This window comes from Falco punctatus (assembly GCF_963210335.1).
Source record: "Falco punctatus genome assembly, chromosome: 6".
NCBI lineage: Eukaryota > Metazoa > Chordata > Aves > Falconiformes > Falconidae > Falco > Falco punctatus.
Window position 1 is genome coordinate 22,614,405 of NC_137585.1, and position 23,239 is coordinate 22,637,643.

General features: G+C 40.5%; 1 protein-coding gene across 12 annotated transcripts in view; it reads right to left on the reverse strand.

The window, feature by feature from the left end:
* CALD1 (caldesmon 1) overlaps window positions 1-23,239 on the reverse strand; it is a 246,248-nt gene that overhangs the window by 16,328 nt on the left and 206,681 nt on the right. For 11 of the 12 annotated variants that reach the window (XM_080391500.1, XM_080391504.1, XM_080391501.1 and 8 more), the window contains 6 exons: window positions 19,208-19,354; window positions 16,566-17,580; window positions 15,841-15,924; window positions 10,625-10,773; window positions 5,404-5,659; window positions 3,638-3,778 (listed from right to left, as the gene is read on the reverse strand). In XM_080391500.1, coding sequence (XP_080247626.1) covers window positions 3,638-3,778; window positions 5,404-5,659; window positions 10,625-10,773; window positions 15,841-15,924; window positions 16,566-17,580; window positions 19,208-19,354 — 1,792 coding nt within the window. The remainder of the gene's footprint in view (window positions 1-3,637; window positions 3,779-5,403; window positions 5,660-10,624; window positions 10,774-15,840; window positions 15,925-16,565; window positions 17,581-19,207; window positions 19,355-23,239) is intronic. The other variant, XM_080391496.1, reaches the window with a different exon arrangement.

Below are 23,239 nucleotides of genomic sequence, written 5' to 3' on the forward strand. Positions count from 1 at the left end.
CATTAAGCACAGTTAGGCTTTTTCCTGCTGTCAGCAGCATTTGTGCAGAGTGCACCAATTTACTCCAGTTTACCTGCCACACCAGAGTGCTGCCATCAGCATCAAAGACGGGGAAAAACAAATGTCACAAATCCTATTCTTACCACTGTACCTTCCCTCAGCTGCAAGAGTAGCTCATCTAGGAAGAACTGATTGTGTGGAGTCTAATTCTTTCCAGTCACTGATCCAGCTGTCAGGTATTGAGAGCAATAATAAGATAGGACAAGACAGGCTTTTAAGAAAATTAAAAAAAAAAATCTCAAGCCCTGAAAAGTCCTGTCTTCTGCCTTAGCTGTCAGCATTGCCTTGCAGAGAGCACAGGCTGCCACATAATCCTGTGTTTCTGTGACTCCCAGGAGACATTTTCTGCAAAGACAGGAGATATCCCAGGCTCCTGGCCTCCTGCCATTGCTTCCTCCCCTCAGTGCCTAACTGCTTTTGCATTTCTGTAGTGGTGGAGCTTACCCCCAAAAGGAGACTTAGTATTGAAATATCCTGTTCTCTCCTGATTAACCTAGAGAATAGTTATACAAGAAGTCAATAATACTCCCTCCCAAAGAAAACATGAGGAATGAACTTGTCTAAAAAGGAAAATGAACAAAGATTATGCTGGAAATCTCATTCTTCTAGTGCAGCACCATTTATATGTGAACTAAAGTAGGGAAAGCATGAGCTGGAGCAGGATGGGAAAGCAGCAGAAGTTGTTCCAGTCTTTGTCTTTATTAAAAAAAAACCAACCAACCAAACACACACACACTCCTCCCAAAAACAACCAAAAAACCAAACTAAACACACAAAAAAACAACAACACACACAAAAAACACCCAAACAAACAAGACCAAAACAAAAACAAACAAGAGAGAGGGCAGAGGTCGAACAGAGGTTTGGTACTGCTGCTGCTGCCCACAGGGACTCCACCAGGCCTGAGAAATCCAAGCTGCTTCTGTCCCTGAGCTAGTGATGAACTTGATCTGTATTTACTTTGCACTCTTCCTCTTCACTGTCTCCTCTGAAAAGACCAGCCCTCATGGGGGGGTTAGTAATAATACTGTATTTGATAGTTAAAATAACAATCAGCACTGTGCAGGCTGTGATTTCTTAGAGGCCAGACTAGATAATCACAGTAGTTCTTTCTAAATATAACCACGTATGTATATTATGCCCGTGTTGCTATACATACATTTATATATGTGCATCCATGAGCCGTGTAATACATGGAGATGAGTTGCACATCAGTTCTGAGTCTGCATGTCATGCTAGCCCATGCCATGCCTAATGGATAAATGCAATGCCCATAAGATATATGTCCATAAGTAATATGCCACACTGCTTTTCAGTTTATTTCCCTTCTTTCCTTTGTTCTTGTAGTTCACTTGGTAAACGGCATGCCCTACTTTCCTCATCTAAGTCACTCCCAGGAACTTACTTTTCTTCCAAAAAAATTATCACCCCAAGAAGGACAAGGAAGGAGAAAAAGGTGCTTTGCCAGACTGTGTTACAGGAGAATTCAGAATGTGCACATGTATTATACAGTATTTTAATACTGAGCGTCCCTTTTTTCATTATTAATTCCAACCGCCCACCCACAATTGTGCATTTAGGGTTCTCACATGACTCGTGACACATCTAACCAGATGATACATTCATCAAGGGAAAATATACGTGCCAGATGTTTTACAAGTCAAAAGATAACTTGGGCAGTGCATAACAGGCAATGAGAAAGCTGCGTACCAACCAGGTTAGACCAGCCTGAGAAGTCTGTCTTAATGAAAGGTAACAAAATATACTGTCTTCTAAAACCTGGAGTTTGACACCAAATTTGAGATCAGGTTATTAAAATGAGATTATTCTCTCCTCAGCTATTGACCACAGAAATCCAAGAAACAGTTCAGGGTGTGAAGTTCAACAGCATTACATCTACTCTGGCCACACAGACATCGGATTGGAATGTGTACTGTATCACCAATTTCTCAAAGAGAAACAGAGAAGGAGAAAAAATGTGCACGGAGTTGCATATAACAGATTTTGTAACAAACAACTTCTACCTAACAAGCCATAAAAACCATCAGCAATTACCATCATAAAAAAAATAGACCTTGGATGCTTAATGACATTTGGAAAATTCCAGCTTTCCTCTAAAAATACACTCAGTAAAATAGCGTAGCATCACTCCAAAAATTCTCTAAAAGCTATTAACCTCCTGCCAAATCCAGTGTTTATTCCCACTCTCTCCAAAATTATGATCTATATCTTTCTATTATGTGCTTTCAAGTATAATTTCCTCTCTTCTGAGTCATTTGTGAATTAAAACTCCAAATCTATGACACAAAAGGCATCTCAATAAACAGAAGGAAGAAAAAGAAGCCCTCCCAGGAGGGCTGGGAAGAAGCTGCACATTTATAGTGTCTGACCAGGTTTATCTAATAGGAGCAAGTCATGAAACTGCAATCTTTGTTTACAGCTGTATGTGTTCTGTCATTGTATTTCAGGTTCAGATGTGCCTCAGAAGTCAAAGGCAAGTCCTGTCAAAAGCATTTGGACACTGTATTTGCTAGAACTCGACCCAAAACAGCATAGGGATGAAGCTGCAGGCTGCTTCAAAGTGTAGCTTCTCTGTGAGCGGAAATGTAATTTTGACCAAAAGAAATTTGTCATTCAACAAATGCAGTTCTTAATCCTATGGAGATCCACTTCATGCTTCAATGAGCTCCTACCTGATAACTTCCTGCCCGGTTCTTTCCTCTCCTGGTGCTCACTAAGGGGTCTTTTTTTGACAAACATTTTGGATTCTTAAATGACTAACGACACAAAATGAGAAAAGGAAGATAGCTGAAAACAATTAATAGTTCTGAAGTTTGGGCTTGAGCTGAGAAAGCAACTGGACTGAATACCAAAACAAAGTTCCCAATAATTTCAGTGGGGCAGGATTCCTCTTCCATGCTGAAAGGCCATTTAATTGATTTATCTGACTTCCAATATAAAACAGGCCACAAAAGACCACTTAGAAATTCCTGCAGCATCAGAAGGGTTTGTTTTTTTCCCTGTTACATAAGAAAATTAAATCCAGCCCAGTACTTCTAGATGTTATTTTTAGGGGGATTAGACATAAACTAGAACTCCCATATGGGGCAGTTTCAATTAATGATGACTGGGCTGGATATGGTTAAAGACAAAGTAATCTGGCAAGGAAGAAAGTAATTGTGGATGCGGAAGGAGAAAGAGAGAGAGAACATTTGTGATCTTTATCCAGTTCACAAAGCACTCCTGTAACAAATCAACGCTGAAAATCGATGCAGTAATACAGCTTTAAATTTCCAAAATAATTTTCTCTTGAAGCTGAAGATCCTTTTCAGACGTTTTTCATCAACAAGAACAGGTAACTTTTTTCTAGATTCTATTTTTAGAGAGGATCTCTAATTTTCAATCACCCCAACGAATGAAGTCTTTCAGCTAAAAGTTTCAGGCTAAGATCTATTTCTGAGCACTGTCTCAAGTCTGATTTCAAGTATTTGCACATTGCTTTGGTGTCTGGCTGTTGGTTTGGACTGCAACCCCTATTACTTTTCATGTACTACATAGATGTTAGTAGAGGAGTTACCTTGAGAGATGAACCTTTAGGACTGAAACACTTAAACGGCTTCTTGTCTTCAGATATGCCATCTTCTGGCATCTTTTGACGTTTCTCAGCAGCTTCAGCCCTTCTTCTTTCAATTTCTTCCTTCATTCTCCTCTTTTCCTCCTTAAAAAATATGAAACGTCACTTATTCTTTCAGAAACTACATCACCTTTACAGAGCTTTGCAATCCTGCAAACATTTACCAAATCTTCTAAGAATAGATTTTTATGTCAGTCAAAAAAAGTTCAATGACCTATCTGAAATGCAGGAATATACTGCTGTTAATCCATCACAGTGTTAAGGAAGCAGTGAAGACATAAGTCTGTGCTGCTGTAGTGTCTCCTCACAGTGAGGTCACCAGATTTATTGCCATATAGTGCTACTTAAGGAGAGAAAAAACCCGCATTTATAAAAATACACAACTTCACTTTCTCTGTATCCTCATGTATCATCATTGTACTGTTCTGTTCATCTACTCTGGCACTTGTGCCAAGATTAATACTTCACAAGGGAAAATCAATAGGTGCCACAAACCCTGAAGGTTAAATGCTTAGTCTCCCTCCAAAGAGATAACATGAGTTTTTACTTCATAAACTACAAGTCAAACCAGAAGCCCTCAAAGCACAACCATTACGAGCACTGGTCAGCAGGGTCTGACCAGCAAGGTATTGTGCAATCTCAGCCTCTATTGAGTTCTACTGTAAAGAGCTTAATATATTAAAGCAGTTGGCATTCAGCTGCCACATACTATTATTATTCATCTACCATTTGTTTTCCAAACAACTAAGATTCCTAAATGATGCACCAGAGATTTGGAAATCCTATTTATAGAGTCCCTCGGCAGAGGAAGTACAAGCAAACAGATGTGGCTGGGTACTCAATATTTAATTAGACAAGAATATCTTCCTAATGAGATCTAGTCCATCATAACTATATATAACATTAGCATTCCAGCTCATCTGCAGCAGATGAATATTGACATGCACTTTGTCATTAAATTTGTGTAACTTCAGAAAGACACCCTGAATAAATTACAGACTCTGTGGCTATAACACTGCCCCCAACTTTTTCCATCCCCAAGAAGATAAGAAATTTGCAACTACCGCAGGTGAAATCCTGACTTGTGAAGACATATATTAGAGCCCTGCCCTTCCCAAGGCTCAAACTATAACACTTCCTTCTATGCTGCATGACTGTGCATTTTACCTCAGGTCCTCCCTAGAGCATCTATGTGATGTGGTCGCTTGATATCAAGTATGGCATACTTGTAGTTAAATCTGAGGGTTAGAAAATGGGGCCATTTTAATGCTGGGTAGCATATTTGAAATCAAGATTTGTGGCAACAGACCATCTCCCGACAGACACTAAGAAACAGCAATGCCCAGAAAAGCACACAACCCAGAGGGCCCAGTTAAAGGGTGTAACATGAGGCAAAGTCACAGCAGCCATTCTCCACACAGTAACGTTAGATGCAAGAAGCAGCACACTTTGGCCTGTATGCTTGGGTTTGGTCTTACCGTCTTTGTTACACGCTTCTTTCTCACCTATGAGTCAGTCCCTCTTGGCCTTATTTTGCCCTCTTGTTAAATACAGACCCACCAACATCCAACGCCACCAACTTTTTTGCCTAAAAGTGTCTGTGCAGACACTGCTGTAAAGTGTCTTCAACTAATCTAAGGCCAGTGGAAGTAAAGTAGTAACAACAAGGGAATAAAACCAGAGTCAAATACTTTGTATTTTACATTTACCTCCTCTCTGGCTTTTCTCTCAGCCTCCTCCTGCTTCTTCCTCTGCTCCTCTTCCTCCAGGATTTTCCGGCGCTCCTCCCGCCGTTTCTTCAGTTCATCCAGCTCTGCTGCTGCCTCCTGCTGCTTCTCCTTCAGCCTCTCAAACTCCTCATTCTCACCTCGGCGACGGCGCTGATCTTCTAGCCGCTTTCCAGCCTCAACCTGAGACCCCAGCTTTGCTTCCTCTGCATTTGTGGTCCCTTTCAAGTTGGAGCGGCTGGGAAAGAAATGAAAGAGAAGGTGATGCACCACAGGTTTTCCCCTCCTGGCCAGAGCCACCTGCTGCCACACGCTCAACAGCAACACAACAGCCTGGCACATAAAGATATTGCCTTATAAGACCTTTTGTTCCTTGCAAACTATGACAGGCCCAAAACATTTTCATCAGGAGTTGGTAGGCTGGGATACTAAAAGGAGCACCTCTCCCATCCACTGTCAGTGAGGAAGGAGTGTCTCATGCTTGTGTGCACATGAGCTGTGCCACCCTGCCTAAGAACTCAAGACACCTCCGTTTTTAAAAGAATTCAGTAACTCAGCTTGAAATATTTAACATCTCATGTAACTTCAGTAAGAGGTGTCATATCTCATCAGCATCTCTATGGTATACAGTAAACTCTTACAGTTTCACACCTCTGCTCTGCAGTTTGTGTACAAAGGAAACACTTCCAAAAGCTTATTGTGTTTCATACAGAAAACAAAACAATGGAAACCCCTAACTAACCGCTCTCTGTTGATTTTTAATGAGATAAATTTACACAGAAAAAAGTCATAGCAAAAATATTATGCAATGTTCTATATAATTAGAGATACACTAATCCTCTGTTTTCAAAGGCAAGTGTTTTTTTATAAACCCTCTAGAAAAAAACCAGCATCTTTGGGGACAGAACAAATTACTTGACTTGGGAAAAACAGAAGGAGATAAGAGAGGGGACAGAACCTTACAGCTTCAACAGTGTTTTGAAAACCTAAAAAGGTTCCTATCTCATCTATAACACCTATCACTTTAACTATCCCAGCCTGTATGAACAGAAAGGTTCATCAGATCTTTTGCTGAGATTTTCCAGGGAAAGTATGACTCTTTATTAAGGAACTGGAAATTATTTATTAAAGGCAACTTTCCACCAAAGAAAACAGAAGTTTTCCAACCAAATGTAATATATGAGACAGAAAGAATACCCAAAAAGCCCCAAACCCCAAAGAATCTGCATAGGTGAAGTGCATACTTTCAACACAGTCAGATAGCATCACCTAGTTAAACAATTACTACAGCAGTGTTTAGACAAATGTCTGCTCCCTGAGTGCGTTTAATATTACTGCTGACAAGGAGATAGGTACCTAAGAGGTATCAGTGTGCTATTCACAAGAGACAGAAAGGGATTTTTTTAAAAAAAGCTTTCTGCTCTGTTCTTTTGGCATTTAACAAAGCTGGATATTAATGACTTCATTAACGCAACCAGAGTGTTGTAGAGTATAGTATCACAAGACAGTACGAATCAAGCATTCCAACAATAACAATAACTGCTAGAGATGATCAGATTAGAGATGACAATATGAAGAATACCACATAAATTTTCAGTCTGGTGAATCACACCCAATATTACAATGTTGCTTTTCAGATAGGCACCTCATCCAGATGGAATTAACCATATAAAAGAGGTTGTAGGACCAGAATTGAACTATCTGTGGTTTCAATATCACAATAGAATCTACTAACAGAATTTTCTGCCCCCATGTGATCTTACCACATTGGATGAAATTTGATTCTAGCATGGCATACATGATTTAGGAATTGTATTGTTAAAAAACATAAGGCAAAATAGCATAACCAAATTGATGCTATTATGTGAATTCAGCTGCTGTACTTCATCTATGCAAGTTCAACACCAAAGTAGTAGGACCTGGCATTTCTTTTGCAATGTGTTTACATGGTTTTAGAGTGTCGTCTCTATGCAAGAGTGTAACATCGCAAAGTCAGGCTAAAGAAAAAAAAATAAAAATGTCCCAGGGGTCTGTGAATGTATGTACCCTCAGTACACTCTCATATCTGATTTTCTAACCTAAAGTTACAAGTACATAATGTATATTTCCATAATATCACCTTATCACAATTATTTTCTGTTCCAGGCCCTATTCCTAAAAGTGTTTTTGCAATGGAATCACTTAAACCATGAAAGTAGAACCACAAGATCACCCTTCACCATAAACATCAAGTTAATGTAAGTGATCACAAATAAGGGCTTGTGTCACGTAGTGATGCCTAATTAAAAAAAGGAACTCAAGCTTTCTCAATGACAAATAAATACATAATTACCTAAAGCATTGTGAGGAAACATTGGAAATTTTATTTGAAATTTTATTTAACCCACTCAAAAACAACGTGAGGACCAATATTTGAGGTGTGAAGTATGATTTCGTGTGTCCAGCCTGAAATACCTCTGATTCAGTTTGCAGAGGTAATGAGAACTCAAAATGTTCCACACGCCTCTATAAGGCACTAAGTATTTCTAAGGAACCAGTCCATCTATCCTGCACAGGCCATGAGAAATCCCTAGCTATTTTAAGATGGTCCTGCTTCATTGCAAGGTTGTAATCTCCTATAGCAAACATCCCAGGAACCTCATCAATTTTAATTATTTTTGTCTCTTGGCTCTGAAGTCTGTGTTGCCAGCCCACCCAGACCTGCAAGCTTTGGGGACAATTAAGATGCAAAAGGTCACTTCTGATAGACATAATGGTATCCCCAGCAAGGGCAAATACTCAGACCTCAGAACTAAGAGAGCTAAGAACATAACATTTGCCAAGATTTTCTTAATAAATAGCCACTCTGTTTTATATCAGCACAGAAGAAACATTAATCCTCAATGACTTCAGTACAGATAGCCTCAATGAATTTAACAGCTATTCTCAGCTTTCAACTGATAGAAGCCAAAGGTAGAACCTAGTCTTAACATTTTTGTTTGGAGACCTCAATTGCCTATTTTGTTCTCCTTACAAAGAAGCACTTTTAAAGTTTCTAGTTTATTTTATTCTCATGCAGTTTACAGGACTTTCCCTACTGGTTCTGCACAATTCAAAATAGTATCAACAAACTGGCCGTCATTCTTCTTATTTTTCTCCACCTCCCAAACTCCTCTCTTTTCAACAGATTCTGGGAATCTCTGTTCCCTACTGCTGACATTGGGAAATCAATATTGAGATGCTGGGTGGAGAAAGAGTTCCAGCTTTCAGACAAGGAGGAAAAGGAAAGAAATGGCTTGTGGGAGCCAAAAATGTCAGAATAATATGGAAAAAAACCCATGTTACATCATATTTAGGGCTTTTGTAGTCCTGTACAAGCATACGGAGGCAGCTGGGAGGGGAGATGGGAACGGTAAGCTAAAAAAACCTCCCTGAGTGAATAGTTTAAAGCTTTCAATTTTAAGTTAAAAAACACCAACATTTTCATTTTCTGCAACTGCTCATTTTCTTTAAGCTTTCTCTTTCTGCAGATTGTCTTGGGGGAAAATATTTTTCATCATGTCTTTTTCTGGTTTTGGTTGCTTGGCCGTATTTCTGGAGCAAGTACAGTTAGGGAGGAGAAATTGTGATGCATAAAATGGAGTTTTATTCTGTATTTCTCTTACTGACTGAAGTAGACACAGGTAAGATTTTTCTTTAGCCTCCACTACCGTATTTTATTCTCAGGTCTTCACCACCGCAGTTAGCCAAGCTACATGCTTCCTAACTAGTATTTGATATGTTCACGTAAAAGCAAGAATAAAGACAGTTCCAAACAAAGCCCATCAGTGTGGGGGAAGTTCATTAGAAAATAGGCCAAGAGCTCTAATTCATACCTAATCGCCCAATGAACACTACAGCCTCTGCTGACATTGCCAACCCATGTCTTCTACTCAGCTGATAAAAGGCTATTTAACAGGCTTCTTCCCACATTTGGGAAATAGTAGAAGAAAAACAGAAGAAAAAAAAAAAAAAAGAGTGGAAACTCAAATCTACATGTTGCCACTAAGGTCTGTCTCCCACATGAAGTAAAGCAAATGAAAACACAACAAAAATATTTTTAGAAAACCATTCTCATGTTATTGATGATGTGACCCAAGTCATGAAGCAGGACAGTTCTGAGCAAGGCCAATTTCCTGCTATTCCATCTCCATCTCTGTCTGTCTTTTGGCCTTAGGTCAGGGTGTCTCCAGGGACTTTTGAACCGCATTTTATTTTGAGAAAGTTTGTTTTTCCCGGAAGAATCATGAAGGGAATGCTGAGATACAACAGCAAATCCCATCTGCCATGCACAGATTTCTCAAAGTGCCTGGAGAGATTAACCTTTTCTCTGGCTGTATCAAAGTAAGAGGAAGAGAGGTTCAGAAGGAAAAAAGATTAGATTTCTAACCTACTCATTCTTGGTTTTCTGCTACAAGGAAGAACTTCTGCTCTGCTTCATGTACCCCCTCCTCTTAGCAGGCAGAATCCTTTTTTAATAAACTTTTCACTAGAAATTTGCCACCTTCATTGAATTTCCCAGTATAACCACAAGGCAAATGTTTCCTTGAAAACGAAAAAAATAAAAATTGAGCTGTGGCACAGCTTATAAAAAAAGATAAAAGTAGAACACTTTGGCTAGGAGAGGTTTTTGCCTAACTGAAAAATTACTTTTATAAAGAAGTCATTAATTCCAAGGTTTGCCTTGAAATCAAGGGAGGAGCTCTTTCAACAGTTACGAACTGCATTGTGCTCCGTACTGACATGCAGAGTCTGATTAAAAGCAGGTGAGTAACTGGAAATAGGTTAATTAGTAAAGGCTGAGATCTGACAAAAAATTAGAGAACACAAAACCTAGGCTGTTGTCATTATCGACCTCTGTGCAGATATTAGAAATAAATATCCTTTAAGGAAGGAAAGCCCCAGCAGAGCGAAAACAAGCCACTTGTCTCTGGTGAGGGAGCAAGGCTATTTACATCTGCTCTCTGTACTTCATTTTGTTACTGCAACAATGTGGGGGCAGTTCATTAGAAAACAGGCCAAAAGCTTTAACTCATACCTACAACCCAATGAATGCTAGAGCCTCTTCTGAGGTTGCCAACCCAAGTGTTCTACTCAGCCGCTACCAGGCTGTTAAGCAGAGACCCAGAGATGGCCCCCGGCTCTGCTATAACATAAGCAAGCCCAATGCTTACTTGGAACTTACCCAAAAGCATTCTCAGTAGATTTAAGTTTTGAGGCAGTGAGTTCACGTTCTCCGTTCTGTGCCTTTTGTTCAGGAACTCCCCTCTTACGATCCCAGATACTTTTCATCTCATCTTTTGGTGCTTTGACTTTATCCTTGTCATCTTTTACCTGCTCAGTAGATACCATAAATCATAGAACAAAACCAAGAAACAAACAAAACAAAGAATTAAAAAAAAAAAAAGAAAAAGAAAATAAGTTGCAATGAGACATTCTAAGTAACAGGTGAGGAACACAATTTTCTCGGTATTAATGATTACCTAAGCAAGTGTATTCAAAATGTTAATGTGCTTTATGGCAGAAGTAGTCTGTAAAGCTCTAAACTGTGACCAACCACCACCCTGCTGTCCTGACCTGAATTAAAGATGAAAACGTTTTGAATAAAATTATCAGTCTTCTGTGAAGGTTTTTTGCAGCCATAGGATTATGCTCCCACATTGCTTTATTCTGCAACTGCACCCCACTCAGGCACCCCAACCCTCTTCCTGCAGCATCATACATCTGTTGCCTATTAAGATCTTGGGTTGCAAACTCATTGGGAGTAGGTTTGTTGATACCTTCTTGGTACAAGGTTTAGGGCATTGTCACAGCAGAAATAACACATAACCTTCACCAATCAAGTTTGCTTGACAAAGTTCATATTATTTCCAGTGTCATAGCAGATGGATACTTCAGTATTGTAAGAATAATGGCCAAAACACAAAATTCTCTTTATATCAGAGTAAAACTTGCCCTGACAAAAAGGCACAGTCCTGCCAGGGGCTAGTCATGGATAGTGTTATCAGACATTAATATTTAAACCTATGAAGAAGCAAATGTTCTCTCTGGAAACACTAGCGAAAAAATTCCCTCTATTGCTACAAAGTTTTGTCATAAAATTCTTAATAGTAATCAAGTGTAGTGCACGGACTTCACTCTCCAGTATTGCTTCAGAGTTCTGAGCTTGAAGTATTTATCAATACCCCAGATGGACTGATATCAGCATGCTGAGTCATGGCTAGATGCTGATAAGAGGAGGAGGATATGAACTGATTTAAGTTCTTTATGCTCAAGTAGAATTATTCCCACTCAGTTAGTTAGACTACCAGCCTAAACAAACTGTCAACTGCAGTAGATGGAATATTTATGTCCAAAAATTTTTTTTTCCCCCAGCTCTACTGTGTTGGAGGAATATTGTAGCTGGCAAGTAAGAAATACCTTCAGTGAAAAATTCATATGAACACCTTTAGAAAAAAAAATACTTTTCTGCCTTGGAAGGCTGTTGCCATCTCCTTTGCTAACTAGAAAGAGAAAGAACTTCTCTAACAGTCCTGTCTGCAACACAACTTCTTTTATGGTGCTCCAAGATGCATCTTGAAATAAAAAATGAATGCACACACCCACATCCAAATCAAGTCATATTTCTATCCTTTCTCATCAAAAAGGAACTTCCAGAGATGTAATAGCTTTATCAATAAAGGATGAGTTCAGAGTCTTCAAAGTCAAGATCCTCCTAAGGCGTTGAATGAAGCTGCTGAGTAAAGTCCCAAAATCAGCCTGTGACTTCACATGAGGCCAGTTTGGTTGCTCGCAGAAACTGATATGACAGACAATGCCAAGGTGCCACACGTTACAAGTCAGTACTGGGTCGTTAAACTACTCGAGTAAATTTGCCACTGATGAGGGATGTTGGACACAACCCACACAGGCATTTGCTCTGTCCTGAGAGCAGGCAGCAGCAATGCAGACTTTCCTCACTCTCTCCTGCCAACGGGCTTTAGCCATGACCTGGCAGAGGTGCCCTGATGGACAAAAGGCAGTTCAGTTTCCATGACTGTGCATTCTTTGGCCATGATGCTGCAACTGCTAGCAAACAAGACCATTATTACTAGCAGCCTCAAGGAATGGTTTTCTTTCTTCTAGGAGCTGGGCTGAGACAACCAGGGCTATTCACAGAGCCTAATGAATGCCACCAGACTGTAACATCTTCTGGGCGCTCCCAAATCTGGCCAAGATTGTAGCTCATGATCATGTTCACAGCAAAAATCTCTGCAGCCTCTTAGCAATCTCCTAACCCATCAGTCCCAGTCAGGGTGATACCAAAACCGACGATGTTGATTGTTGCAAGATTTCACATGCCAGGATGTCTGTGTTGGGAGTTTGAGAGCACAGGATTTCCTTTGCTGAGATTTTCATCAAGACCTTTCTAAGTCTCATGAAAAAGCCAATACTTCCAGCTGCCTGATGTATTGAAGTCCACTGGGGATGGTCATGTCTCTTACATCTTAATTGAAATCACTGAGAAAACTAATATTAAACCAATACAGTTTAAAAATTAATAGGTTAAGAAATAGCATTTCAGAAACCACTAGGAATTATGGCAATGTGTCTGCATTTAAGAAAACCACTAATACAGCTTGGCCTCTTTTTTCAAAAAGATGATAAAACAAGATATTACAGAAACATTACACAGCTTTTGGGCCCAATCCTTCTCCTACTAATTTTAATGCTAAAACAGAGATCCATTAGCACAGAAGCAGAAACCATTACATCCCATTCCAAAGGCAGGTAACAGAAAAAGTACTTTCCCTTGTCTCAGTGCTTCCCTAAATTACAGCGTAATTCAGCTTCTGATAAATTCAGTAAAAAGGACTACACTGACTCCAGTTGGAGTAAACAGGTGGTATTACGTGGAACTGCTGAAAACAGTTCACATGCACTCACAAATCTTGACCGTCAAGTCAAGATGGAACACAACCAAAAGTATGTTTAGCTAATTTCCAGCTTTATCTATTTATATTTTAATCTTTCTCTACACTGCTTCTTTCCTGTTAGGGTGTTATGCTAATATTTGAGAGCTGAGATTTCTAAATCTAGAGTCTGAACACCTTCAGACCACAGTGAATCAGTTACTGAGGTTGGAGCCATTTGGCAAATTTAATTCCTTATTTGGGCTTAATTACTTGGTGACTTAAAAGCTGTGGGCATCTGGGTCTAGGGCTTCCATTTAGAGCCAACTACCATACCCAAATACCATGAGAACAGCAACTGTTGCAGCACGTCTAGCCAAACTAGAAGCAGGAAATACCAGGAGTCTCACATCATGAGAAAGCTTGTTCTTACAAACTTTCCAGGCCACTTTTGAGAACCAAAAATTGTGGAGCAGTTCAGAAAAGGAGACACATTTTACTTGCTGATTTGATCAAAACCTGAACTTTGAGGGCCAGATTTTGGTCACATAAAGAAATAACATACGCTTGTGTTGCACAACCACACAAGCAAAATCTGGTTATGTAGATCCACTGTATTCCTTCAGAATCTTGTTCAGGATATACTGCCATCCTCTTAACAGCATACATGGTTCAGAAATAGGCCTCACTGAACTTTTATGTCTTTGAAGGGAGGGCAGGGAGAAGTGGAGAGGGGAACCTGATCTTGACTTGGTTTGGAGTCTGAGACTGTCGATTTTTCTTCACAAGCCAAGAAACAACAATTACAAACAAAACAGAACAAAACACATTGAATGCTCAAGCTTAATACACATGCAAAAGATTTACCTTTCAGTGGATGGGCATTCAGCGTTGCACTAAAAGTGGGACTTCCTTAAACTGTCTCAGCTTGAGCATCCAAAAATGGAAGCACTAAAATCACAAGTCACTTTCAAAGTCTTACTAATTTCCTGGAAAAATCTAACCCTGTGGCTATGGTTTAAAAGTATGATGAGAGCTCCAGTGGGAGTTGACTGGACAACTCCCACATAAACACAAGCAGAACGATTGCATCTAAAGTCCCACCCAGAATCAATATTTGTGGTCAGTTACAGCCTCCTTTTTACATTTACTTGTAATATTCAAAGATTGTGTGCAACAGTGACTATTAAAAGCCGATTCTATCTTATGAAGAATGTTTAATATAATCTATTCCTTACTTTTTGCACAGCTCTTTCTTCTGCTTTCACAGTCAGGTTGATTTAGGGTAGGGTGATTGTTTACTTTTTCTAGTGCACTATTCTAAAGCAACTCCATTAGGTCTCATGCAACTTATCCCCTTTCTCGAGTAACTTATTCTAGTATTGCCAATCTCCCTGTTCATTACAAACCCTTCTTCTAACCATCTTCATCACTTCATTTCCCTTTTCAATTTCACATGCACCTTACTCAAAACATGGTATCTTGTATGATGCAAGCCAGGCAACCAGACATAGAACCTCATAACATGATTTGCCTTCATCACTCTCTGAGGGTGAGCTAAGCACCTACAGCATGTTTCAAATTAATCCAAAAACTAAGGACCCTGGAACAGACCCTCTATAACCCTCAATGCTCCCAAGCAGCTGGGCAGGCAGCAAGCTGCCTGTTACTAGAGCCCTGTGCTGTGGCTCCCTTTAAGCCACATAGACCTGGCTGAACTCAAATGGGTCCAAATGTCCAAGACTCTGACCAGTCTCAACATCTGATTAGTTTGGTTTTTTTTTCATACAGGGGCTTTTTTGATACTTGCTGCATTGACCCAAAAGCACAGCTACTACACAACATTGAGCATGGCTGTGTCCAGCTGTAAGCTGAAGTGTAAATGGTCTCCAAATCTTATTTACTTACCATACAGTAAAACACCATGGCACCAGCTCCTGTGTTTACAGTGGAAATGCAATGCAGTAAATTTTGTAGATTTTATCTTTAAAACAAAAGAAGAATCTTGGGTATGCACAGTTTATACCATAAGGCATTGCAGTTTGGGGGAAAATCATTAGTTAAGGCAGTCAGGTGGTCAAAGGGCCTAGATTATTATTTTTATTATTACTTTGTAAGAGTAGGCCTCAGTCATAGGGAAAAAGGTCATAGTAAAGTGGAAGGAAACCAGAGAAGGATGGATTAGTTGATACAGTTCTGAAAAAAATTATCCCTAGCGTGCAAACCATCCTTGCATTATTGACCAAACTGAGTTTCCTGAAATATTTGTTTTAAGACAAATAGGACTTGGTTCTAAAGCCCCAAAAGAACAAAATACTTAAGCATTTACTTAACTTTAAGCACATAAGTAGCTTTATCCCTATTTATTTCAGCAGGATTACCCACATCCTTGAAGTGAAGCACGTGCTTAAGTACTTTGCTGAACAAGCAACTTTCAGTTACAGGTCTCTTATTTATTTTGTTATCTCAAGTTTCCTTACAACATCCAAATCAATGGTTTGCAAGTTACCTGATCTTTTTTGGAGGTAGTCTGGAGCTTCTCATCTGGTAACTTTTCCTTTTTAGCTTCCATTTTAACCTCTTTTTCTTCTCCCTTTGTTTTTGGGTTTTTAATATTATTTTTAATATGAAAACATTGCATCTGTTTGCGCTTTTGTTTCTCCACACTGTGTTGATGTACCAGTCCAGTGTGCAGCCACATCTCCATCATATGCTGTTGTGCCTACATCTCCGTGTGCAGTTGTGCCCCCTCCACCCTTTCCCAATGCTCCCATTCCCCTTCTGGGCCTCTCCCCCTTGCATGGCATCATGCTCACACCTCCCAGCAGAGTGCCCTCTCTTGTGACTGCATTTAACACATACATTCCTCACACAGTTTACCAGGTGCTCATAATATTTTGTGTCAAGATGTGTCTGCCTCCACCTCATGTGTTACTGCATTAGGCCAGTTTATAGCAGCTCAGAAAAAAAGGCAGCAAAAAACATGCAGAGGTCTGAACATGCAGTTTTCTTTGAATTATGGGGTGAAGTCAGGCATGTTGTGCACTGCATTACTGGTAAGCAGAAGTAAAAGAGCTTTAGTTTTTAAAGGAAAGAGCAAGGGAGAGAGCTCAAGTATGAGTCGTCTCAATGCAGCAATAGATTTGTGAGGAAATTCCAATTCAATCTTTTTTCTTGCATTACATTTCTCACAAACCACAGGTGTCTTATTTTGGTGCAAAATGTTTACTGTACCTGTTTCCTTAGGAAAGCTGCTTGAGGTTTTTCCTCTTGTACTTTCTTCTCTTTTACCTGTTTATCTTCTATTTTCTTTTCTTCCATCTTTTGTTTTTCCTTTAATTTCTCTGCTTCTAACTTAGCCTTTTCTTCAGCTGCCCTCTTCTGCTCTTCTGCCTTAGCCCTCTCTCTTTCCTCAGCTGCCGCCTTCTCCTCTTCTGCCTTAGCCCTCTCTCTTTCCTCAGCTGCCCTCTTCTCTTCTGCCTTAGCCCTCTCTCTTTCCTCAGCTGCCCTCTTCTCTTCTGCCTTAGCCCTCTCTCTTTCCTCAGCTGCCCTCCTCTCCTCCTCTGCTTTCTGTTTTTCCTCAGCTGCCTTTTTTTCTTCCTCTGCTTTTAACCTCTCTCTTTCTTCTGCCTCAAGTTTCTCCCTTTCTTCTGCTTTCTTCCTTTCTTCCTCAGCCTCTTCCTCATCCTTAAGCTTCACTTTATCTGCAGCATCAGTTATACTCTGCTCCCCCTCCAGTACAGCATTTGTATCATTCTCTGCTTTGTGTTCCTCTGCATTTATAGTTAGATTTTTTGTTTCTATGACCTCTTCTTTATCTGTGGATTTTTCTGCTGTCATATCTACCTGATTTTCTTCTACGGGGACCTCCTTTGGTTTCTCATCCTGTAGCTCCTCCTTGTCTTTTTCTTCTTTCTTTTCCTCTTCTTCCCCATCTTGCCTCCAGTTGTTCCTTTGGTATGATTTGGTAATCATTTCTGTTTCCTCAATCTCATAGCGTCCTCGGTGTGTTTCAGCCTTTTCCTCTTTCCCCATGGTCTCGTTTTCTTCCACATTGTTTACTTCTCTCCTGCTGGGCAGTGACAAGTTCCCATCTGTGATCGTGGGGTCAAATTCCTTTTGACGTTCCAGGGCTTCCTGTAGACGTTTTTGGCGTCTCTCCTCCCGTCTTGCCAGTCTCTCCAACAATGCAGCTTCATCATCTGTTCCCCCAGTGGTTGTAGTACGCTTCGTTTCCTCTTCTGTCACACTACATAAAAGTGACAATTTTGTGTTTAAAAAAAAAAATCTTTCTAACAATGTATGTGCTTAACTGTTTCTAGGAAAAAAACTTGCTGTAACATCATTCCATGGTTTAAAAACACAACAGGTTGCATACTTCAAAATCTAGCAAAATAGTTCTGGGGATTAATTTTGGCATTTCTACATGTATAGGAATGTGGTATTTCACAATGTCAGAGCCTGGAAAAGTTCCCTTCCAGGCCAGCTCCAACAGCCACTGAAGTCCCCAGGAGTCTCACTGACCTCAGTAGGCACTGGAATGGTCCCTGGCACTTGGAACAGCTGAAATATGAACAGCCCCGAAAAAATTATCTTCCCTCTCTGCAGCCTGCAGCAGAACACTTGGACAACCTTAGCTTGCATTAAAAGGCCTCCTTCAGCTTGCCATGAGGCATACACATTTTATGCACAGTCTTCCCACCAGGCAAAGTTTTTGAAGACGCTACACGAGCAAGATACTTTCTGATTTCAGTGGACTTCTCTAGCAACAAGAAGCTACTCTTGTTCAGCAACAACATCCACAGCCCATAACAGGATAGCCTGGCAGTTAAGGGTGCAGTGACATTGTGATTGTAGTCAATTGTACAATGACAATAACCTGTTAGAAAACAGAGTGAGCATAGCACTTAATGTAAGACATGCTATTCAACACCTGTAGGCATCAGGACTGGATCTTACTCTCAGTCCCTGGAGGTTTTATGACTCCTTCAAAATTCAGCTGTTTAATTCTCCTGTGTGCAGGTTTCTTCCCCCTTTCTAGTGTGTTTTTTGTTGGTTGTTTGGTTGGGTTTTTTTGTTTGTTTTTTTTTTGTTGTTGTTGTTTTTTTGGTGGGGGGTATCCTCTCTTCTATTGTGGAAAAAGATTATAATCTACAATCAGAAATGTTGCTGATTTCCTATCTATATCCATTCTCCTTGTTTTTAATAGAACGCTACTTGTGCTCAGTATCTGTTCCTTTGATATCACAATGTTAATTTCTGCTCTTTTCTACCAGTTGTGTTATGGCTACTGGAAATCTGGATATATTATTTGTGACTATGTGAAACTGAAGAAATGATGGTGCCTCACTCCACAAGCTTTCCTGCTGTTTGTAGCTGTATGATCTGGCAGTGCCAGATGAGGGCTGAGGTCTAGGGCTTACACCCAGCACCTTGCAGGCATGTTTCAGCTGCAGCTTGAGGCCTGGGTGCCCACCAGTCCCACGTGCCTTGGTTTCATGACACCATGGCCCCTATAAGCAGGGCAAAAGATGTGGAGGTTTGTAAGGCAAGACCCAGTTATGCCTGAGGGGATCTGACAGCAGGATGCATCAGAGGTATTTCCCTCCGTGAGCCCCAGCTGAGTTGCCCCATAGAGAGCCCTGAGGACAACCTGGGAATGGGTCATGAGCATGGCCTCAACTCCAGCTTCAGTGATGCTCCCATCACACTGAGTAGACACAGCCACTGGTGCTCCTCAGTCTTAGGTCCTCTTTAAAGCAAGGATGGCAAAACCTGGTGCTTGAAATTTAAGTAGCAAAACAGATCTCTTCAGGATACTTCTCTACTCTGAACAAAAATTACTATTGACTTGTCAGTAAACATCAGATGTTTACCTGTTTTGGGCATTAACTTCCGATTTCTCCATTACTTCTCCTGATAGATCTCCTTCTTCCTTTTGCCGCAGCCTCTCCTGTCGAGCCCGTCGTCGACGTTCTCTGGCTGCTTCTTCCTCATCATCATCATTTCTCTGGTAGGACAGCCTGCCAACAGAGCATTAGGGATAGGGAAACAAAGTACATGGGACACTGTGACTGAAAAATTACAAAAAGCAGCTGACCAGAGCACAGTAAGCATGGCTGCAGTGGCTGCTCCATATGCTGTTTAGAAAATATGCTGTGGTGTTGAGATGCATAGTTTCAAAGCTTGGGTTTGTGTTCTTTTTCAGAAATGAATTTGACAAAATAGCCACAATGAAGGCAGCAACCACACCACACTGTCAATTTGCTCCTTAGAAAATACCAAGACCATAAAAGCCCAGCTCTGTAGCTGAGCAAACATCCTGCTAGACTGCACCATGATCCCACCGGAATGCACACAGCAAGGCAGCATTTGAGTAGACTATCACTCAAGCCCGCATAAATGAAATTGGACTTAGCCAATCACCTCTTCATTAGCCTCCTCTAAATATCACACACCGAAAATGGTGACAGTATTCTAATCTGAATCTAATTCTAAATCTGAAAGACTGGGAAGCAAGGAGACACAAGTATAACAACCGCTCTCAGTGGCTGGTTCTGAGTGCCAAACACCTGACACCAACAAAATGTTTGTGAGCCCATAGCCCTGCCAGGCCAAATCATACAAGATCACTGCTGTGATGAAAGCCTACAGCTGAGAACCCATTGTGTTCATCTGACCTAACAGATGATTACATTTAGTGTCATCCTACTTGAAAAGGAAAGCAAGACATTACAATCCTAGTAATCCTGCGGCCCATTCAAATCTTTGCTGAGGTGCATTATTACTGCGTGAGATAAAGGGAAAGGCTGGCATTCCTCTTATCTTTTTTGTGCAGGCAAAGTGAAATAGGAAGTTAACATGTGCCAGGCCCAGTCAGGATATTCATTTACTTTGCTTTCAGCAACGGTCTGGTACATAAAGCTGAAGAAGTCACATTTCCTTGCACAAGTATGCATTTCAGCTAGCTGTACAGCCATGCACGTAGAGAAAAAAAAGAGTTCTGTACCGAGTAAAAACAAGCACAGTTAAAGTTTGCATTTCAAGGAATATTCTAACATTAAATGCAAGTAAAACATTTTGATTTGGTCATGAATCAGACTCTTTGGGTCCACTTTCTTCTAGTACTGCTTTTCTCCTTTGCAGAAAGAAGGGTTAAAGTGTAGGTTCAGGAGAGATTCAAATATCCCAATTTTGCTTTAAAAATTAGAAATGGAAGTTAAAAACCCAAAATGACTGAGCCACTTTCCAGATCTAGAACAGTGTTTTCATCCTCAGTGCACTGAAGGATTTCATTTGCTACTTTCATGCTCGGCTTCAAGAGCTTGCAACCTTTTCTTTGTAGAAACAGCTCCTCTCAAAGAGGGTGAAAACCATGAGCAGCATGGCCATGAAGGATCACAGTAGGGGGAAGAGGAAGAAAGGAAGGAGATTAATTAAAAGCACTAGAGGTGACACAGGGAAGGCAAGAAAAAGCATGTCCTGTCATTTGTAAGCAATTTAATGGGGGGTCAACATATCATTTAGGTCTAGAACAGAAAGCATAGGAAATACAATAATAAACCAATGGGGTCTTTAATTTGCAGAAGAAAGAGACTGTCTGGAATGAACTGCATTAGCAAACTGACTACAGAAAGCCCACTCAGTAAGATGTTCTGGCTGCAAGAAGCCTATGATCTTTTCAGCTCTGAACTCCAAATGTAAGGGCATAGGAGAGGGCACGCTGTTGGCAGCTGGATAATGGCCATGACTGAGCTGAGCCCAGTGCCTATGGCTCAGGATTTGTCTTTGCAGTGACACCACAGGAGGATGAAGTAGTTTATCCTGCTCTCTCTACCCACACAGAACACTCCTACACAGCAAGGAGAGCAAGTGCTTTTAAAAGCCTCTTTAAAATGCCTTTATTTAAAACCATAAATTTCTCAGAAAACTAGAAAAAAGAAAGAAATACCCTAAGCAAAAAACTCCCATTTAATGGTACCCATTAAATAAGTCAAATGATGACAGATATGTATTTCCTGTCCTTGCACACTTATTATATAGATCATATGTTAAGAAAGCTGACAATCTCTCTCAATATCCTTTAAAGTGTATCCACTGCCTCACTGCATATCACAGTGGTTTCCTACAGCAAGCAAGTACACCAGGTATGGGTTCCACCCGTAAGGATCACCTTAGGTATTCAATTCTATGCCACCAGCATGGATGCACGAAACATCCCCAGCAGTCTAGAAATAGTCATACCACCAACTAATAGATGTATTTTATAGATCTGTATCATATTTTCTCTACTATTACGTTAACACTACTTCCGAGATTGTACTTCTACAGGCTGTTTTGTCTTGCCTTGGAAATACAAGCTTTGCTAGAGTGGACCTGACTAAGCTGCCACAGACTGACAGCAGAGTAGGCTGAAAATGCAAGTTCAGGTTGGCTACATTAATGAATAGGCTAATGACCAGGCTGTGAGCAAACTGACAGCAGGATCATTTATGAAATGATTCAGCACAGTCACCCTAACTGCCACTGACTTTCCATGAGAAATTCAGTCACAAGAAAGATGGTGCGAGTTAGACAAATGCCATTTCTGCCCATGAAAAATACACTCTTCTGACTACAGTGTTCATCTCACCATTCTCTCAATCCTTATGCACTGGGTTCATTCAGCCTGCCTTGGCTGGTACATCACTCTCTTTCCCTTAGTTATCTAAGCAGCCTCTTCCTCCTCTGCTGCCTAGGGTGTCAAACTAATTTCACATAGAAAGTAAACCACAGGCAAACACATGAATTCAGGCACCCTCCCTACCGGGAGTGAGAAGACTAACTCTCACTCTCCCACTGTTACAGCTCTCCCTAGCCACCCATTACAAGCAAAATCAATCTGGGAGCTCTTCCACTTGCCTGCATTTTTCAGAATTCTTTGGACTAAGAGTAAACAAATAATAAAAAGTATGACCAAGATTTCAGCTCTGTATATCAGACAGATGGAAATCTGATTATCCATGCTGGCCTGTTTTGTTTCTCCACCCTTGGAGAACAGTCTTGCTGCCCAGTATGCACCACACACACACCACAAATACATTAAACTAACCCTATATCAATTTGTCACCTTCCACATAACTGTTCAAAGTCTTTGCAGGCAAATGTCTCTCTACAGTTAGTTGTTTCAGCTATCTCAGGCAATAAGAGCACGGCACAGTGTGATCTCAAAGAGGTAAGCCAAGCCTTCTGATAGGCAACACCATTTATTAAATATTCAGATGAAAAGATGGTGACTTGGAAACTGTCCTATACCTTGTTACCAAAGATAACATGCTCTCAGTCTAAATGCCAACTAATAGGAAAAAAAAAAAAAAAAAACAAAAATAACAGAGTGCTGGCAGCTTCTCCTCTTCTCTATGTTTCTGACATGAGAAAAATCAGTGTTATTGGCCTAGTAAAGCATTAGTGCTGAGTCTATCATACTTCCCACACAGCACAACTCAAGTGCAGGAGACTGAGCATCTCATCTATGTGAGAGGACATTTCCCACCACTTTAGGTAGGGATAACAAGTAACAACAGATGTTCTGCCCTGTTGAGTGGGTAGGACAGATTCTTATCTCCAGGACCAAAATCCCAAACCTGCTGAAGTCAGCAACAAATCTCCTGATTATTTGAACAAGCCTAAAACATTACCCTCAGACTGCGTTGGGTGACTCTACAGCCTAGAGTGGAAGATTAACTCTGCTGGATTGGGAATGTAGGTGATGGGGCCATCTGCCTCAGAACTTCTTCAATTCGGCACCCACTCTATTTTATGTTGAGCACTGAATTTAAATAAAGTTATAATCCAATAAGAAACTTGGTTATAGCTAGGATGATTGTGGGGCTGGAACCATTTCATACAATCCAGCTTCAGCTGGTTTC